This window comes from Rhincodon typus, chromosome 48 (assembly GCF_021869965.1).
Source record: "Rhincodon typus isolate 14 chromosome 48, sRhiTyp1.1, whole genome shotgun sequence".
NCBI classification, from domain to species: domain Eukaryota; kingdom Metazoa; phylum Chordata; class Chondrichthyes; order Orectolobiformes; family Rhincodontidae; genus Rhincodon; species Rhincodon typus.
Genome location: NC_063379.1, coordinates 2,242,092 through 2,259,841, shown reverse-complemented (window position 1 = coordinate 2,259,841; position 17,750 = coordinate 2,242,092). Strand labels below are relative to the sequence as shown.

The 17,750-nt window shown below is 42.9% G+C and overlaps 2 protein-coding genes across 5 annotated transcripts in view; one reads left to right on the top strand and one right to left on the bottom strand.

The window, feature by feature from the left end:
- Positions 1-10,146, top strand: part of LOC125488057 (membrane-spanning 4-domains subfamily A member 18-like) — a 48,588-nt gene extending 38,442 nt beyond the window's left edge. For 3 of the 4 annotated variants that reach the window (XM_048620858.1, XM_048620857.1, XM_048620860.1), the window contains one exon: positions 8,850-10,146. In XM_048620858.1, coding sequence (XP_048476815.1) covers positions 8,850-8,966 — 117 coding nt within the window. In that variant the 3' untranslated portion in view covers positions 8,967-10,146. Of the gene's footprint in view, positions 1-2,135; positions 2,246-8,849 lie in introns of all 4 variants that reach the window. The other variant, XM_048620859.1, reaches the window with a different exon arrangement.
- A 235-nt stretch (positions 10,147-10,381) lies between these two features.
- LOC125488002 (membrane-spanning 4-domains subfamily A member 12-like) overlaps positions 10,382-17,750 on the bottom strand; it is a 31,639-nt gene continuing 24,270 nt past the window's right edge. Inside the window, exons 8-9 of the mRNA XM_048620747.1 lie at positions 11,616-11,727; positions 10,382-10,737 (exon numbers count right to left, since the gene is read on the bottom strand). Of these exons, the coding sequence (XP_048476704.1) occupies positions 10,700-10,737; positions 11,616-11,727 (150 nt within the window). The 3' untranslated portion in view covers positions 10,382-10,699. The remainder of the gene's footprint in view (positions 10,738-11,615; positions 11,728-17,750) is intronic.

Genomic DNA, 17,750 nt, shown 5'->3' with positions numbered 1-17,750 from the left:
CAGACTGACAGTGATGATCACTTGCTCTGTCAGTGTGTGTTTATAGACCAACGGTGATGATCACTTGCTGTGTCATTGTCTGTTTATAGACCGACCGTGATAATCACTTGCTGTGTCACTGTGTTCGTAGATCAACAGTGATAATCACTTGCTGTGTCCTCAATGTGTGTTTATAGACCGACAGTGATAATCACTTGCTGTGTCAGTGTGTGTTTATCAACTGACAAGTGATGATCACTTGCTGTGTCAGTGTGTGTTTATAGATTAACAGTGGTTAGTCACTTGCTGTGTCAGTGTGTGTTTATAGATTAACAGTGGTTAGTCACTTGCTGTGTCAGTGTGTGTTTATAGATTAACCGTGGTTAGTCACTTGCTGTGTCAATGTGTGTTTATAGACCAACGGTGATGACCACTTGCTGTGTCAGTGTGTGTTCATAGATCAACAGGGATAATCACTTGCTGTGTCAGTGTATGTTTATAGATGACAGATGATCACTTGCTGTGTCATTGTGTGCTTATAGACCAATAGTGATGATCACTTGCTGTGGCACTGTGTGTTAAAATGATAACAGTGATGATGACTTGTGATGTGATATACAAAATATATTGTAGAGTAATAATTGGGTATTGGTGTTGTACTCTTGCAAGTAGATGAGACTATAGAGACCTGTTGGAAATTTTTCCAGAGGGCTCAAAAAAGAACACCCAGGGAAAATTCACAAGCTGTTTACCAACTGCCTGTTTGCAGCAGACATTCCAGTACCACTGTGGCAATCCCCTCTGGAAGAGAAACAGCACAGAATTCATCTCTCTTAAAGGCATAGTAGTGTTACGTGTCCATGTGTGTTTCTAGACTAATAATGAAGATCACTTATATGAGTCTATCGACTAACAGCGATGATCGCTTGCTGTGTCAGTGTGCGATAATAATCAAACATCTGTTATCACTTGCTGTATCAGCGTGCCTTTAGACTAACCATGAAGGTCACTTGCAGTATCAGTGTGTGTTTATCGATTAATAATGATAATCACTAGCTGTGTCAGTGTGTGTTTATAAACCAGGAGCGATGATCATTGCAATGCCACTTGTGTTCACAGACTAATATTATGATCACTTGTTGTGTCGGCATGTCTTTATCTGGACTAACCGTGAAGATCACATGCTTGTCAGCGTGTTTAAAGACTAACGATGATTAATTGCTGTGTCACTGTTTGTACATGGTTTCATGGTTGTGATCACTTGCTGTGTCACTGTCTGCTAATGGACAAGCAGTGATGATGACTTGCTCTGACAAAGTGTGTTTATAGACTAACAGTGATGGTCTCTTGCTGTGTCAGTGACCATTTAATAGAGTAACAGTAATGATCACTTGCTATGTCATGTGTGTTTATAAACTAACAATGGTTATGACTTATTGTATCAATGTGTGGTTATAGACTAAGGGTGATGATCACTTGCTGTGTCAGCGCGTGGTTCTTGATGAACAGTGATTATGACTTACTATATTGGTTTGTAGTTATAGACTAAGAATGATGATACTTGTTGTCTCAGGATCTGCATTTACAGATAATTGTTATCATCACTTTCTGAACCAGAAACTAAACTAACATGTATCATTGTGGAACTGATAAAGTTGTTCACATTTGAAGTTTTTGAGAAGATTTGTAGCTGTGGTTGTGGATGAGGTTGTAGACTTGCTCGCCGAGCAGTTGTGTTCGGTCGCAGACGTTTTGTCACCCTGCTAAGTAACATTGTCAGTGTGCCTCTGGTGAAGCATTGGTGTTCTGTCCCGCTTGTTATTTATATGCCTCAGTTTGCTGAAGTGGTTGGCATTACTTCCTGAACGCTTTACCGGAGGCGCATTGACAATGTTACCTAGCAGGGTGATGAAACATCTGCGATCAAACACACCGGCTCAGCGAGCAAGTCTACAACCTTGTTCATATTTGCTTAATGATTTATTTTGTGTGGATCAAAGTATCCTGATTTACAGCATCCACAAGTCTTTATTGGCTTGTGTTGGTTCCTGTGGATGCAAGTATTGAAGATCATAATTCAGCACACTTAAAGAAAAATCTGACATTTTATTATCACGATTAGAAGCTGAGAAGTTACTCCTGTTTCTCCCATGCAGGCAGCACCAATGATCAATGCAATATTCCTCATGATCTTCTCTGTGGTGGAGTTCGTCATATCTTGTTTAATTTGTTATCTTCATATCAAGCTCTTACGCTCCAGTCGATGGTAAGAATTGCAGAAGTGCGTCACACCTTAGGAAGAATGCTATAGCTATGTAGTGTAGATTGACTAGGCTGATATGACGGATAAGGAATTTTGGTTAAATGCCGGAGGATTGGAAAGATTGTTCTCTTCATAGTACGGATTGAGGTTGCAAAGAGATGTTTAAATCATAACAGTTCTGACATCATCAGGGGAAACTGACACTATTTTGAAGATGGTTAATTAAAGAGCTGGAAAAGTGCATCTAATCCGAGAACTTCGAAACAGCCAGCATGTGCATGTGTATCAAAGCAGATAACAGGAGCAAGAGTAGGCTTTTTAGCATATCAAACTGTCTTCAACATTCAGTATTGTGTTTACTGATCCTCCTTATCAACGACATTCTTCTGCTTTCCCCAAATAGCTCTTGATGCCTCGCTGTAAAGGTACCAATTTCTTTCTTAAGTATATTCAGTAGATTGATTTCCGCAGCCTTCTTCAGGAGAGAATTCCAAATGTTCACTACCCTCTGACTGAAGAAATTTCTCCTCATTTCAGTCTTAAATGGCCTACCCCATGTCATGATCATTTTCTCAAAAGCTCTTCAGCCAGGGAACATCATCTCTGTATCTAGTCCTGTCAGTATTTCATATATTTAAATGTTGTTTCCTTTCATTTTCCTAACCACCAGTACATATGAGCCTAGTCTAGACAATCTATTGCAAGTGTGGCTTCACTTCAGCTGTACTGTATAGGTACAGTAGTAGCCTGCTCTTGTACTCAAATTGTCTTGCAATAAAGGCAAAAATGAGCATTTGACTTCCTAACTGCTTGCTGCACTGGCATGCTTGTTTTCAGTGACAGGTGCAGACACCCAGGTCTCTTTGTACATCAACATTTCCCAATCTATCACCATTTAAATAATGCTTTATTCTGTTTTCCCTACTGAAATGGATTACCTCACATTTGTTCACTTTGTACTACATGTGCCTTGTATATGTCTACTCCCTTAACTATCTAAATCATCTTGAAACCTCTTTATGTCCTCTTCACCACCATTAATTCCTCATGTCATCAGCAATCTTGGAAAATTATATTGGATTCCCTCATCTAAAGCGTTAATATGGAGTGATCCACAAGCACCGATCCCTGTGGTACCCTCGTAGTCGTACCTGCAAAAATAGAGTCTCAGAGCACAAGAATAGGTCGTTTGACTCAACTCATCCATGCCAACCAGGTTGCCTAAATTGAATTTGACCTATTTGCCTGCATTTGGTCCATATCCATCTAAACATTTCCTATTCATGTACCTGTCCAAAAGTCTTTTAAATGTTGTAATCGTACTCACCTCTATCATTTCCTCTGGCAGTTCATTCCATATGCACATCATCCTCTGTTTAAAAAGTTGCCCCTTAAGTTCCTTTTAAATCTTTCCCCTCTGACCTTAAACCTGTGCTCTCTGGTTTTGGACTCCCCTACCCTGGGAAAAGACCTTGGCTATTTACCTTATCTATGCCCCTTGTGATTTTAGAAACTTTTATGAGGTCACCCTCAGCCTCCTATGCTCTAAGGAAAAAGGTCCCAGCCTATCTAGCCTCTCCTTATAACTCAAACCCTTCAGCCTCTGTTACATTCTTGTAAATCTTGTTTGCACCTTTCCAGATTAATAACATCCTTCCTATAGCAGGGCAACCAGAATTGTATGCAGTATTCCAAATGCGGCCTTACCAATGCCTTGTACAGCCATAACATAACATCCCAATTCCTGTACTCTATGCTCTGACCAATGAGGGCAAGTGTACCAAACACCCTCTTCTCCACCCTATCTCCCACTTTCAAGGAATTATGTACCTGCACTGTAGGTCCTTCCATTCAACAACGCTCCCCAGAGCCCTACCATTACCATTACCGCATGGTTTGTCTTATTAAAATGTAACACCGCGCATTTATCTGAAATAAACTCCAACTGCAATTCCTCAGCCCACTGGATTGAGATTCCATTGTACTCTTAGATAACCTTCTTCACTGTCCACAGTACCACCAAATTTGGTGTCATCCGCAAACCTACCAACCATTGCCTCCTCCGTTGTCATCCAAATCGTTTACATAAATGAAAAACCACAGTGGACCCAGCACTGATCCTTTTGACACACCACTGGTCAGAGGTCTCCAGTCTGAACAACAACCCTCTACCACTACCCTCTGTCTGCTACTGTCAAGCCTATTTTGTATCCAGTTGGCTAGCTCTCCCTGTATCCCTTGGGATCTAACCTTACTGATCAGTCTACCAAGTAGAACCTTGTCAAAGGTCTTGCTAAAGTCCATGTAGACAACATTTATTGATCGGCCTTTATCTATGTTCTCGGTCATCTCTTCAAAAATTCAATCAATCTTGTGAGACACAGTTTCCCATGCACAAAGCCATGCTGACTATCCCTAATCAGTCCTTGCTTTTCCAAATGCATGCAGATTCCTTCTCTCAGAATCCCCTCCAACAACTTAGCCACCAGTGACATTTGGCTCACCAGTCTATAGTTTCTTGACTTTTCCTTGCAGCCTTTCATAAATAATGGCACAACATTCTCTCTCTAGTTACTCTTTTGCCCTTAACGTATGACTTATTTATTCCTATTCTCTGTTTTCTGTCTGCTAATCAATTCTTAATCCATACCAGTATATGATCCCCAGTCCTGTATATTTTAAACTTGCATGCTAACCACTTATTTGAGACTTTTACAAAAAGCTTTCTGAAAATCTAAATATACCATATCCACTGGTACTGCCTTATCTATTCAAATAGATATGTCCTCAAAATCTTTAGTAAGTTTGTTACACATAATTTCCTTTCATAAGTCCTTGCCGACTTTGTCTAGCTCCAATTATATTTTCTAAGTGTCTGGTTATTGCATCCTTTATAATACACTGTAGAATTTTGCCTACTATTGATGTTATGAGTTGTTATGGACCAGACCAAATCCCCTCAAAACATATCAAGGAGTAACCTTTTCCACTGAGCGTCAGAGGCTGATGGGTGACCTTACAGAGGCGTATAAATCATGAGGGGCATGGATAGGGTGAGTAGCCAAGATCTTTTCCCCAGGATAGGGGAATCTAAAACTAGAGGGTATAGGTTTAAGGTGAGAGGGGAAAGATTTAAAAGGGACATAACGGGCAACTTTTTCATGCATGTATGGAATGAGCCGCCATGGGAAATGGTGGAGGCTGGTACTATTACAGCATTTAAAAGGCATCTGGGTGGGTACATGAACAGGAAGGGTTAGAGGTATGTGGGCTGAATGCTGGCAAAAGGTACTAGATTAATTTAGGATATCGGCATGGACGAGTTGGACCAAAGGGTCTGTTTCCATGCTGTAGAATCCTATGACTCTATAACATTTCAGTTGTCTGATTTTTCCACTGGCTTTTCCACCACTATAGTCATTGCTCCCATCTGTAATCCAGCTATATCATTACCAAGGATAAACTGTATTTCCAGAACCAAGAATTTCTCCATTACTCCTACCACCACTTCACTTGTTTTCACCAGACTCTCCAACCTCACTTTATATAATGGAATACTGCTCTTCTCACCATGAATTCCACATTACCATCTTTTCTGGCAATACTCCTTCTGAATTACATTTCTTCTAATCTCTCACCATCAAAGGCTGATTTGCTGCCATATCTCTTAAAATTTTAATTTCTTTACCTACTGCTAGCATACACGAGTAAACCTTACACACATAAGTAAGTTCTTTAAAGATATCTGGCACTTTCTTCTCAACCAATCCCTGACCAAGTTATACATTGTTTTGTAGCTTTTTAGCTTCCAATGTGCTTTTCTTTACCACTTCAACAAAACTCACTGCTTATCCTATTTTCCCAGTGCTGTTACTACACCACCAACACTGCGATTTCATGTGACCTACTCTATCACGGTGAAGACCCCTGAGCCAATATATTTCTTCTTCCTACTCATGGGTTCCTTTTTGTCCTGTGGTAAGCTATCTTTATTAAATTCAATGAGATTTCCTTTACCCTTACCACCTGAGGATTTTTATTTTCCCCAATTTCTACCCCTCACAAATTGAAGTTGTCAGAAACCAAACTTTGATTTATGAACCAACTCATAATCATCTGCCATTTCTGCTGTTAATCTTGCAGTCTTAAATCTCTGCTCTTCCACATGAATTCTCACTACTTCAGGGAGTGCATTTATAAACTCCTCCAAAATAATCATCTAACAGCCTCTTATGTTTGATCTATTTTCAATGCCCTTATCCACCTATCAAAATTACTTTGATCCTTTCAAACTCTGAGTATGTTTAACTAGGTTCCCTCCTTAGATTCCTGAAACATTGTCTGTAGGCTTCTGGTACAAGTTCATATGCAAATAAAATGGCTTTTTCTCACTACTTCATACTGCCCAGATACCTCCTCTGATGGTGATGCAAATACCTCACTAACTCTACCTACCAACTTTGTTTGGATCAACAATACCCACGTGGTCAAAGGCCACTTCATTTGTTTAGCCACTTTCTCAAATGAAATGAAAAAGGCTTCTACATCCTTTTTGTCAAACTTAGGCAATGCTTAGACATACTGGAACAGATCCCCACCAGGCCTTTGACTACGATGGGATTGCTCTCTGTCACTGTCCTCATCGCTACTCCTAACTTTCACCTCTACCTCTGCCATTTTAAGTTGACTTTGAGTTTTCAGTTCCAACCTCTTTAGTTCAAAACTCTCTCTTTCCCCCTTTCTTCTCTCTCTTTAACCTGCTAAGGCTTTTCTTCCCTTTTCTTTTTGCTCTGCTTTTAATCGTAATTCAAACTGTTTCATTTCCTTTTTATCTTAAGGTGCAACATTTGCAGTTGAGTTTTAGCCATTTCTAAAGATTCCGATTGCATTCCTGACAATTGCCACAATTACTTCCCCTTTCCTCACAGCCACAGGCAACCCCAACTCCAGCTTGTTTGCCAATTCCAAAAGCTTTGCCTTTCTCACTTTCTATAAAACTCCCAAAGTGACTTGTTCCACCCCCAGAAAACTCTTAGTGACTGAAAGAGTCATTACTACACAAGGCACACCCTGTTTAAACCAACTGAATTCAATACCGATAAAGAGGACACCAACACTCACCACTAATTGCCTTTGAGTCCAAAATTCCTAAAGCACACCTAGAATTAGAGATTTTGTTCCTGCCAAGACCCCTCCCAATTTGTTATGAACCAGACAAGACCCCCTCAAAACATGTCAAGAAGATAGCCTAAACCCAAACTTTTTCTTATTTTAAAGGCAAGTGCCAGGCGTTGCATTCCAGATGCAAATCAGTTGATCAAACTACGAGGCTTGAAGCAAAACACACTTTATTCATAGACTGTAGTTAAAAGGCAACAAAAGAAAGAAGAAATTGAGATAACAACTCTATTGGAAAACTTAACAGAGTAATAGAATATTTAACTACTAAACAGTAATTGTTCCAATATAGTAATATCCCATAAACACACCCTTGGCAGAGGCAAATTCACGGAAATAGATTGCTTCACATGCAATTCTAGCATCAGGAAGAGAACTATTGTACTGATTTCATCCTTTATTTACAATACTTGCCCACTTTCCTTTTACCTTTCTTTGCATACTCTTGGGTTTTCAGTTCCCAGCTCTGGTCACCCTGTAGCCATGTCTCTATAATCACAGTCATATCACACCCATTTACAATTGTTTTTCGAAATGTTAATTTGTCCAAATAATTGCATATAGGCCTCTTCAGTGCTGTTGCACTTGGAGACGGAATAGTGGCCAAGAAGCTGCTCAGGGCTTGATGTTGTGTTGATGAAATGTTCCGTTATAAACTTACAACTCTATCCCTCAATACGTATTGAGCCTCCAGAATTTCTCAGTTTGACCTCTGGATTTACTTGGCGCTTAGGGTCAAAACAGTTACCATGGATGAGGATTTTACTGTATTCAACTTACCTTGGTCTTCAGTTGTAACCTGCTTTTATTACTTTTAGCGAGTTACCTTCATGTAGGAGCATTCTAGCAGTGACAGGCAGCATTAACCTTCGACAGACTTAACAGATCTTGGGTCTTAGCTTGCCCCTGTTTCCACCCCTTGTACCAAATCTGTTGCTGTCATCTATTCTATAAAGTACCCCATTCAACCCAACTTAAGCTCGGAATCTTAACCTTCCAATGTCCCGAGTGTCCCGAAACAGTCAGCTTCTGTCTCTCTCCTCAAAACCTGACTTTCCAATCCAGCTTGCAGCAGCTGCACCTCCCCCAGACTCTGAGCCCACTCCTCTCTCTCATTTCTGATATGCAACAGAATTATTCTGGACATCAAAAGTTGCTTTCTTCTTTGCACTCCAGATCACCTTGGTGTACAAGGCACTTCACTAAGGCTCCAACACTTGCTACGATCTGTGTTGAATCTCTTGGTTGTGAGGTTGCAGATGTTACTGTCTCCTGTAGTGGGCTGTGTGAAGATTTAAGTATAAATAGTGATTTCAGAGAATGATTCCAATCATTAGCATTCAGCAGTCATCAGCAGAGAGGAAGGACACAAAGATCATAAACGGCAGGAAATTTATGTAAACCATTTATGTCTTCAATTCTTTTACAGAGGGAGAGTTCTACAGAGCTGAGACTTGGAAGAGCTGTACAACTGTTGTGCTTAATGGAGAAAAGCAGACAGAAGGAACCTGATGCAAAACTAAACACCAGTACATTAGTGATTTGATCTGGCTCTGGACAACCGTGTAAGGTTTCTTTGGAAGATCGTCATACTGGCAATATAATTACAGCAGCCCTGAACCTCTTGCATCAGAGCTAGTAGGAATTAGTGGCATGTTTGAGCAGAGATTGTTAAATGAACTGGAGATACAGGCTGAGTACTTGCAGCACTCAGAAAGCATAGCCCATCAGAAAACTCGTCTTTCAACCCTAGAAGGTAAAGAGAATCATGTCAAATAAGAAGTGTTCCACTCCATCACACCTTCAGTTCGGGTTCCCATTTCTTGCCATTGAAAGCTGTTTCCTGCTCGTTTTCATTCAGATCTATCTTTGGAGCAAGTACTTTCCCTCCCTTCCCTCCCAGGTTTTCACTCTCCATCTGAAGGGTCAGATCTAGCCCCAAAGGGTGGAATCGTAAAAATGAACCAGGAGTTCCTTGTACCCATGAGAACATCAAACTGCTCCTAATTCAGCACCAATTGTTGATGTTGTTCCATTGGAGGAGAGTAAATGTGGGAATGGGAGTAAAATTGAGATGGTGCTTGGCTAAGGGTAGGTCAGTTATGGGGAGCACCTTGAGCATGGGATGCTTGTTGCTGACACTGGGTAATGAAAGGAGTGGAGAGTCCCAAGTATCTCTGTACTAGCATCTCTCATAAAGGAGGCACAAGGATGGTCTTCACTAAAGGTTTATGATCCTAAGCATCAGTGGAAATGGTTCATTTCACTTTAGGCTTCATGTGGTCTGAACATATTGCTCCAATATGAGGAATTAGAATTTTTGGCTGCCAAAACCTGAAAGGTTCTGAGGAGAGGGAGGGATGCAAGTGGCAGAGAGACAATCATTGGCCTATGGACATTTTATGCTTGTACCACAGATAATCATTTGTAATTCCTGCAACAGGCTGGCAGGGCAGGGATCTGTACAGCACTACTGACAAACAGTTCATTCTTTCAAAACAAGAATGCCCTGTGTATTGACAGGCGATAAACATCAATCTGCAGTGGTACAACTGTTATTGAGACTCTAACAATCCCAGGTAATCTGGGAAATTAGCTTCATACCAAAAAATATGTTTAAGAATTGTCTTCCGTTTATTGGATCCTGGGAATGTCAAGCTAATCCATACCCCCTCAACCCTTCATATGTATTCTATGGTAATAATTACCAATGTTAATTACATAATGCTGACATAAAATAAACAGTCATACATTTAGAAACTGACTGCGACTAGAGATGATTCAGTACTGTAGATCATTAAAGCTGTGAGTCTGACCAATTACCAGAGCGTAAGAAATAGGAGGAGGTCATTCAAAATGGCCATGGCTGAGCTCTCATAAATGGAGAGTGATTTTGAAAAAAAATTAATAATGCTTTCCTCTTTGTGGATAACATTTTTTAATTACAATAAAATCAACATTGTTTAGGTTACATATATTAAGAAGCTTCCCTTCCTACTTAAACGATAGTTCATAAATCCAGTGTCACATTGCTGTCTCCTTTTCGGTTTAAAAGGATATATTCTTTCCCATTGCCATTGGAAACTTAGAAAAGGTGGTCATGGTACAATGTTTGTATGGTAAATATCCCAACTGCAGTAGGACACTGGTCTCTCTTCATTCCCTCAGTAATTTCACCATCCATTCACAGGGCCTTGAACATGGTGCAGTGACAATTATCTTAATTGAATCCATGTCCCTCTGGAGATCCTAGCTCTTCAAGCAATTGGAGGGTCAACTTCAACGGCGAACTGCAGATTGTCTATGGGAACTTGCCACTAAAAGGATTAAATGGAAGATAGTTTAGTGTTATTTAATAAATACACCTCAATAGAGTTTGGATGTGACCTCCTGCAAGCCCACTCCCTTTCTGAGCTGCCCTTGTTGTCAAGCAGCTCCTCACATCCACAGTTCAGAGATTATCCTGTGAACTACAGGATGCTGCTGACCATTCAAAACCAAGTGAGATAGTGGTGTAGTGATGATGTTTTTCGATTGGTAATCCAGCAGTGCAATTAATGTTTAGGGGGCAGGTTCAAATTGCACCATGAATTCCTTTCAGAAACTCATTTGTTCATTAATATCAATTAGGGAAGAAAATCTGTTTTCTTTCACAGGTCACTGTAAAATGTTCAATTTGTTCACTGCCCAAACCTTCTCAGTTCAAGGCATTAGAGAAGGCCAACAAACGTTGGCCTTGCCAGCGATGCTCATTTCCCATGAAAATAAAAATTAACATCTCAAGGCACCTCTCATGAATGATTATTGAACAAAATTCAAACCACTTAAAACTTTGTCAATGAAGTTGAACTTTAGTGGATGTTCTAATGGAGACAGAGAGGCTGAAAATTTCAGCGTTCCCAAAACCTCTTTGATGAGAAGTTTTTGCCGTTGTTCCTCTGACATGCAAGTTCCATGCAAATTCAACAGCAATGTATTCCATTCACAAGTGGGTGATCAGCCTGAAATCAGCATCTTTAATGGGAACATCGGTGAGGACTTTACAAGACCAGTAAAAAAACAAGGATGAGACTGGAAACAATTATCAGTAGCCCACCCATTCTATTCCTGCTCTCAAGCTGCTGAGGGCCTGAGAGGACTGTGTAGGATGCAAGATCAGGAAACCCAGACCACTGACCTTCCAGCTTTATCTTACCTTGAAATTCATGTATAATGAGCGTACAATGAAGGAACAAAATCAAAGAGGCGATGAGAAATTCCATCACGCACAGGATCATGAGGAAGAAGACTAACACCAAAGGCCCCACCTATAAAACACAAAATGAGACACCCCATCTACACTCCAACCTTTATCAGTCTGAGACCTCAACTCTTCCACCTCATTCTCTTAACATCACTGGATGAAAAATCCACCTCAGCAACAGATTCCATCATCCAAAACCCTTTCCCACTTCCTCCAAAGTAGTCTCTATCCTATTTCCAAGCAGTTGTTTATCCCTTTCTTACATCCTAAGTATCTTCTCAACCCAGTGCTCCCCCACTTCCTAAACACAGGATCTCTTGGTGCTACTTTTACAATGTGTGTCTGAAGCATGACCTTCACTATCACTTGAACATAAACCCTCATTCCACCCAAAGCAATATCTATCTGTTCCCCTTCCTCCCTAGCACCATCTTGCTCTCTCTCTCCTCTCCCTCTCTCTCAGTCACTCGCTCATAGAATCTCTAGTGTGGAAACAGGCCCTTTGGCCCAACAAGTCCACACTGACCCTAGGAGCATCCCACTCTGACCCACCTAAGCTACACATTCCTGAACACTATGGGCAACTTAGCATGGCCAATCCACCTAGCCTGCACATCTTTGGATTGTGGGAGGAAACCAGAGCACCCGGAGGAAACCCACACAGATACGGGGAGAATGTACAAACTCCACACAGACAGTCGCCTGAGGGTGGGATCGAACCCAGGTCCCTGGTGCTGTGAGGCAGCAGTGCTAACCACCGAGCCACCGTGTTGCCCCATCTTCACTCCATTTGCAAGCACTTTCTCTTTGTCTCCAGCACTGACAATGCAAAGCACAAAGAGGCATTTAAAATGCATTGATGAAAGTAGAGAGGGCATAAAATAATTGGGTTTTTCTTGACTTTTACCTGCTAAAGATATTTCACAAACACTGACAAAGCAAGATCTAAAGAAAGAGCAGGGCTTACTAGGGGGCAGAACGGGACAGGATTTAACAACTTAAATGTAGATAGATCCCCATGTCTAGATGGAATGTAGCCCAGGCTGTTAAGTGGAGCAAGGAATAATGGAGACTCTAACCAGCATTTTCCAAACTTGTCCAGCTGTAGATGAGGTACCAGAAAACCCGATTACATCTACCACTGCACCACTGCTTAAAAAGGAAGAAAGGAACAGACCGAGTAATTGCAGAAAATTTCCCTAACCAGTGGAGGGAAAATTGGAAGAAATTATAACAGAATCCCTACGGTGTGGAAAGAGGCCTATTGAGTCTGCACTGACACTCCAAAGAGCATCCCACCCAGTGTGGGATCAGATCTTGAATGATGAGCTTCCACTGTGAGATTCCATGGGAACAGAACTCTAAAATCACTCAGAGTAGAGATTGGGAACAACCCTGTCCCGCTATTCAATCGTAACAGTGAGGTGCACGGAACACAGAATTAATTTGTTTATGCAGAGACAGTCTTCAAACTAATTAGCCAGAAGTGCCTTAAGGAGCACATTGGAGCTGAATTCTACGCTGGGTCAGAACTAGAAAGACTCGTTGTACAGATTCATTGAAAAGAAATCTAAGGCAGGTAAGCCAGGCGCAATGAATAATACGTAATCATTGTTTCATGGACTTACAAACAAGAAGCTTAAAATCCGAAAGAGAAATTGTCAGAGAAACTTAACAAGTCTGGTAGCATCTGCAGAGAAAGAGACAGTTAATGTCTCAGTTCCATCAGAACTTGTTCACCGGACCCAAAATGTTGATCCTGTTGTCTGTCTCTCTCTCTCCACAGATAAGGAAAGGATCAATCTCCATTTAGAAAGGCGACAGATTCGTTAAGGGAAGGTTGTGTCAGACTTGGCACTGAATGGTCCAAGGAGTTAACGATGAGGGTCAATGGGAAATGTGCAGTTGATTAATTTTAACATGGCTTTTGATGAGGTTCCACGTGGAAGACTGGTTATGGAAGTAAAAGCTCACGGGATCCAGGATGAAGCAGCTAGAGATGGTTAGACCTAGCACTCTGAGAAAGTGAGGAACAATGATGTCCCAGTGCTGAGATGACTGACCTTCAACAATCACAACCATCTTCCTCTGTGCTAGCTATAACTCCAACCAGTGAAGAATTTTGACATTGATTCCTATTGCCTTCAATTTTGCTAGGGTTCCTTGATACCATACTCCGTCAAACGCTGCTTTGATGTGATGATCTTCACTTCCTTGCGAGTTCAGACCTTTTGCCCATGTTTTTTTTTAAGCGAAGAGCTGAGTGGGCCTGAGCATCAGTGAGCAGGTTATTGTTGAATAACTGCCACTTGACAGCAAGATCAACAACCCCTCCCGTCTGTTTGCTGATAATTGAAAATAGACCAACAGGGCAGTAATTGGCTAGGTTGGATTTGCTGTGATTTTTGTGAACAGGAATTGACTGGTAAATGTTAGTACGTTAACAACTGGAATAGCTTGGCTGGGGGAAGGGGTCAGCTAGTATTGGAGCACAGGTCTTAAGTACAATTGCCACTATTTCATGGGGAGTGAATTGAATTGGCTGAAGACTGGCATATGTGATGCTGGGGACCTCAGAAGTAGACCAAGATCGAATGGCCACTGAGTACTTTTGGCTGAAATGCTTTCAAAGTATGCTTTGTCTTATACACTGGTGTGCCAGGCCCCACTCACCATTGAATATGGGGATATTTGTGGGCCTGAATCCTCCTATTTAATTGTCCAGCACCATTGACAACTAGATGTGGCAGGACTGCAGATCCACTGCTGCTTATGTTGTTTGGCATGCAAGTAGTCCCGCATTGTAGCTTCATCAGACTGACATTTCATTTTTAGGTATGCCTGGTTATGGACCTAATGACCTTTTCATTGAACGAGCTTGCTGGTAATGATAGCGTGGGGGATATGCTAGGCCATGAGGTTACAGACTGCTGCTGAATACAATTGTACTGCTACTGAAGACCCACATTGACTGATGGATAACAAGGTGCAGAGCTGGATGAACACAGCAGGCCAAGCAGCATCAGAGGAGCAGGAAGGCTGACGTTTCGGGCCTAGACCCTTCATCAGAAATGGGGGAGGGGAAGGGGGTTCTGAAATAAATAGGGAGAGAGGGGGAAGTGGATAGAAGATGGATACAGGAGAAGATAGGTGGAGAGGAGACAGACAGGTCAAAGAGGCAGGGATGGAGCCAGTAAAGGTGAATGTAGGTGGGGAGTTAAGAAGGAGATAGGTCAGTCCAGGGAGGACGGACAGGTCAAGGGGGCGGGATGAGGTTGGTAGGTAGGAGATGGGGGTGGGGCTTGAGGTGGAAGGAGGGGATAGGTGGGAGGAAGGACAGGTTAGGGAGGCGGGGACGAGCTGGGCTGGTTTTGGGATGCAGTAGGGGGAGGGGAGATTTTGAAGCTTGTGAAGTCCACATTGATACCATTGGGCTGCAAGGTTCCCAAGCGGAATATGAGTTGCTGTTCCTGCAACCTTCGGGTGGCATCGTTGTGGCACTGGAGGAGGCCCAGGATGGACATGTCGTCTGAGGAATGGGAGGGGGAGTTGAAATGGTTCACAACTGGGAGGTGCAGTTGTTTAGTGCAAACCGAGCGTAGGTGTTCTGCAAAGTGGTCCCCAAGCCTCTGCTTGGTTTCCCCAATGTAGAGGAGGCCATAATGGGTACAGCGGATGCAGTATACCACATTAGCAGATGTGCAGGTGAACATCTGCTCGATGTGGAAAGTCTTCTTGGGGCCTGGGATGGGGGTGAGGGGGGAGGTGTAGGGGCAGGTGTAGCACTTCCTGCGGGTGCAGGGAAAAGTGCCGGGTGTGATGGGGCTGGAGGGGAGTGTGGAGCGGACAAGGGAGTCACGGAGAGAGTGGTCCCTCCGGAAAGCAGATAAGGGTGGGGAGGGAAAGATGTCTTTGGTGGTGGGGTCAGATTGCAGATGGCGGAAGTGTCGGAGGATGATGCGTTGGATCAGGAGGTTGGTGGGGTGATACTGGAGGATGAGGGGGATTCTATTTTGGTTGTTATTGCAGGGAGGGGGTGTTGGGGGAGTTGCAGGAAATGCGGGAGATACGGTCGAGGGCGTTCTCGACCACTGAGGGGGGGAAATTGCGGTCCTTGAAAAACGAGGACATCTGAGATGTACGGGAGTGGAATGCCTCATCCTGGGAGCAGATGCGGCAGAGGCGAAGGAATTGGGAATAGGGGATGGCATTTTTGCAGGAAGGTGGGTGGGAGGAGGAGTATTCTAGGTAGCTGTGGGAGTCGGTGGGCTTGAAATGGATATCGGTTTCTAGGTGGTTCCTCCCTCCAGAACAACCTCCGTGGATCTCTCTCCCACTGCAACTCTCTCCTCTGTCTCCTCTCCACCTATCTTCTCCTCTATCCATCTTCTATCCACTTCCCCCTCTCTCCCTATTTATTTCAGAACCCCCATCCCCTCCCCCATTTCTGAAGAAGGGTCCAGGCCCGAAACGTCAGCCTTTCTGCTCCTCTGATGCTGCTTGGCCTGCTGTGTTCATCCAGCTCTACACCTTGTTATCTCAGATTCTCCAGCATCTGCAGTTCCTACTATCTCTTGACTGATGGATACCCAGTTTTGAGTTACTACATCTGCTCAAAGTCTTGCCATTTACCAGTTATCACAGCTAGAGACACCCATATCACCTGAAGGAATAAAAAGATGGCAGGAAAAAGAGAGACAGAAAGAGTGCAAAATGGAGAGAACAGTTTAAAACTGATTAAAGAAATACTCAGCCGAATGGAAAGGAAGAAATCTTGAAGTCACTTAGGTAATGTTTGCAAATGGATGTGAATTGAATACCTTCAGAAGGTATTATCTGGGGGAAATGTAGTGGATGCCACTGTAACAAACACTGTTGATTGTTAAATTCAATTCTGATATTGAGTTCGGAAATAACTGTTTGGTCTCACTTTAGAGCACAAGTCTCTGTTTACCCTGATAGAAAAGCTGAACAGCCTTTGAAATGAAAGAAGAAATGACCTACGATGTTGTTGACATGAATTTTAAGAAAGTGTTTCACAAAGTACAACATAAAAGCCTGGTTAATACAATTGTAGCTCATGGAAATAAGAGGGCCAGTGGTCAGTTTGGATAAAAATTGGGTTAAGGGTTAAATACAGTAAGACAAGGTAAATGGTTGTTTCAGTCTGGTGTAAACCAGGAGAGAAAAAAAACGTGTATATGGATATAAAACACTTTAAAATTTGACGATGCCAATTTGGCAAACTGAGGATATATCAGTCAATGACAACAGGACACAGATAGACAAAGAGGATGTGCAGACAACTGACAGATGGAATTGAATACAGAAAACTGTGAGGTGACACACTTTGGCAGAAGGAATATGAAGAGGGAACATTGATTTTAATGGTATAATTCTAAAGAGTATGTAGGGGTAGAGGGACTAGGTTCAGACAATGTACACACTGATTATTGGAATTGGCCGGCTATACTGAGAGTTTGGGCTTTATAAATATAGGCTGTATGCTTCCCTCCCTCCATCCCTCACACTGTCTCTCTCTCTCCCTCCGTTCCCCACACTGTCCCCCTCCCTCCATCCCTCACACTGCCTCTCCCTCCCCCTCCGTCTCCCTCACTGCCTCCCTCTTTCTCCCTCCAGCCCCCACATGTCTTTATCTCTTTCTCTCTCTCCCTCCACCCCCATACTGCCTCTCTCTCTCTCTCACTCCATACCCCACACTGCCTCTCCCTCCACCTCCACACTGCCTCTCCCTCCCTCCATACCCCACACTGCCTCTCTCTCCCTCCACCTCCACACTGCCTCTCCCTCCCTCCAGCCCACACACTGCCTCTCCCTCCCTCCATCCCTCACACTGCCTCTCCCTCCCCTTCTGTCTCCCTCACTGCCTCCCTCTCTCTCCCTCCAGCTCCCACAAGCCTCTATCTATCTCTCTCTCCCCCTTCACCCCCACACTGCCTCTCTCACTCCCTCCAGCCCACACACTCCCTCTCCCTCCCTCAACCCCCACACTGCCTCTCTCTCTCTCCCTCAACCCCCGCACTGCCTCTCTCTCTCTCCCTCCGTCCCCCACACTGCCTCTCTCTC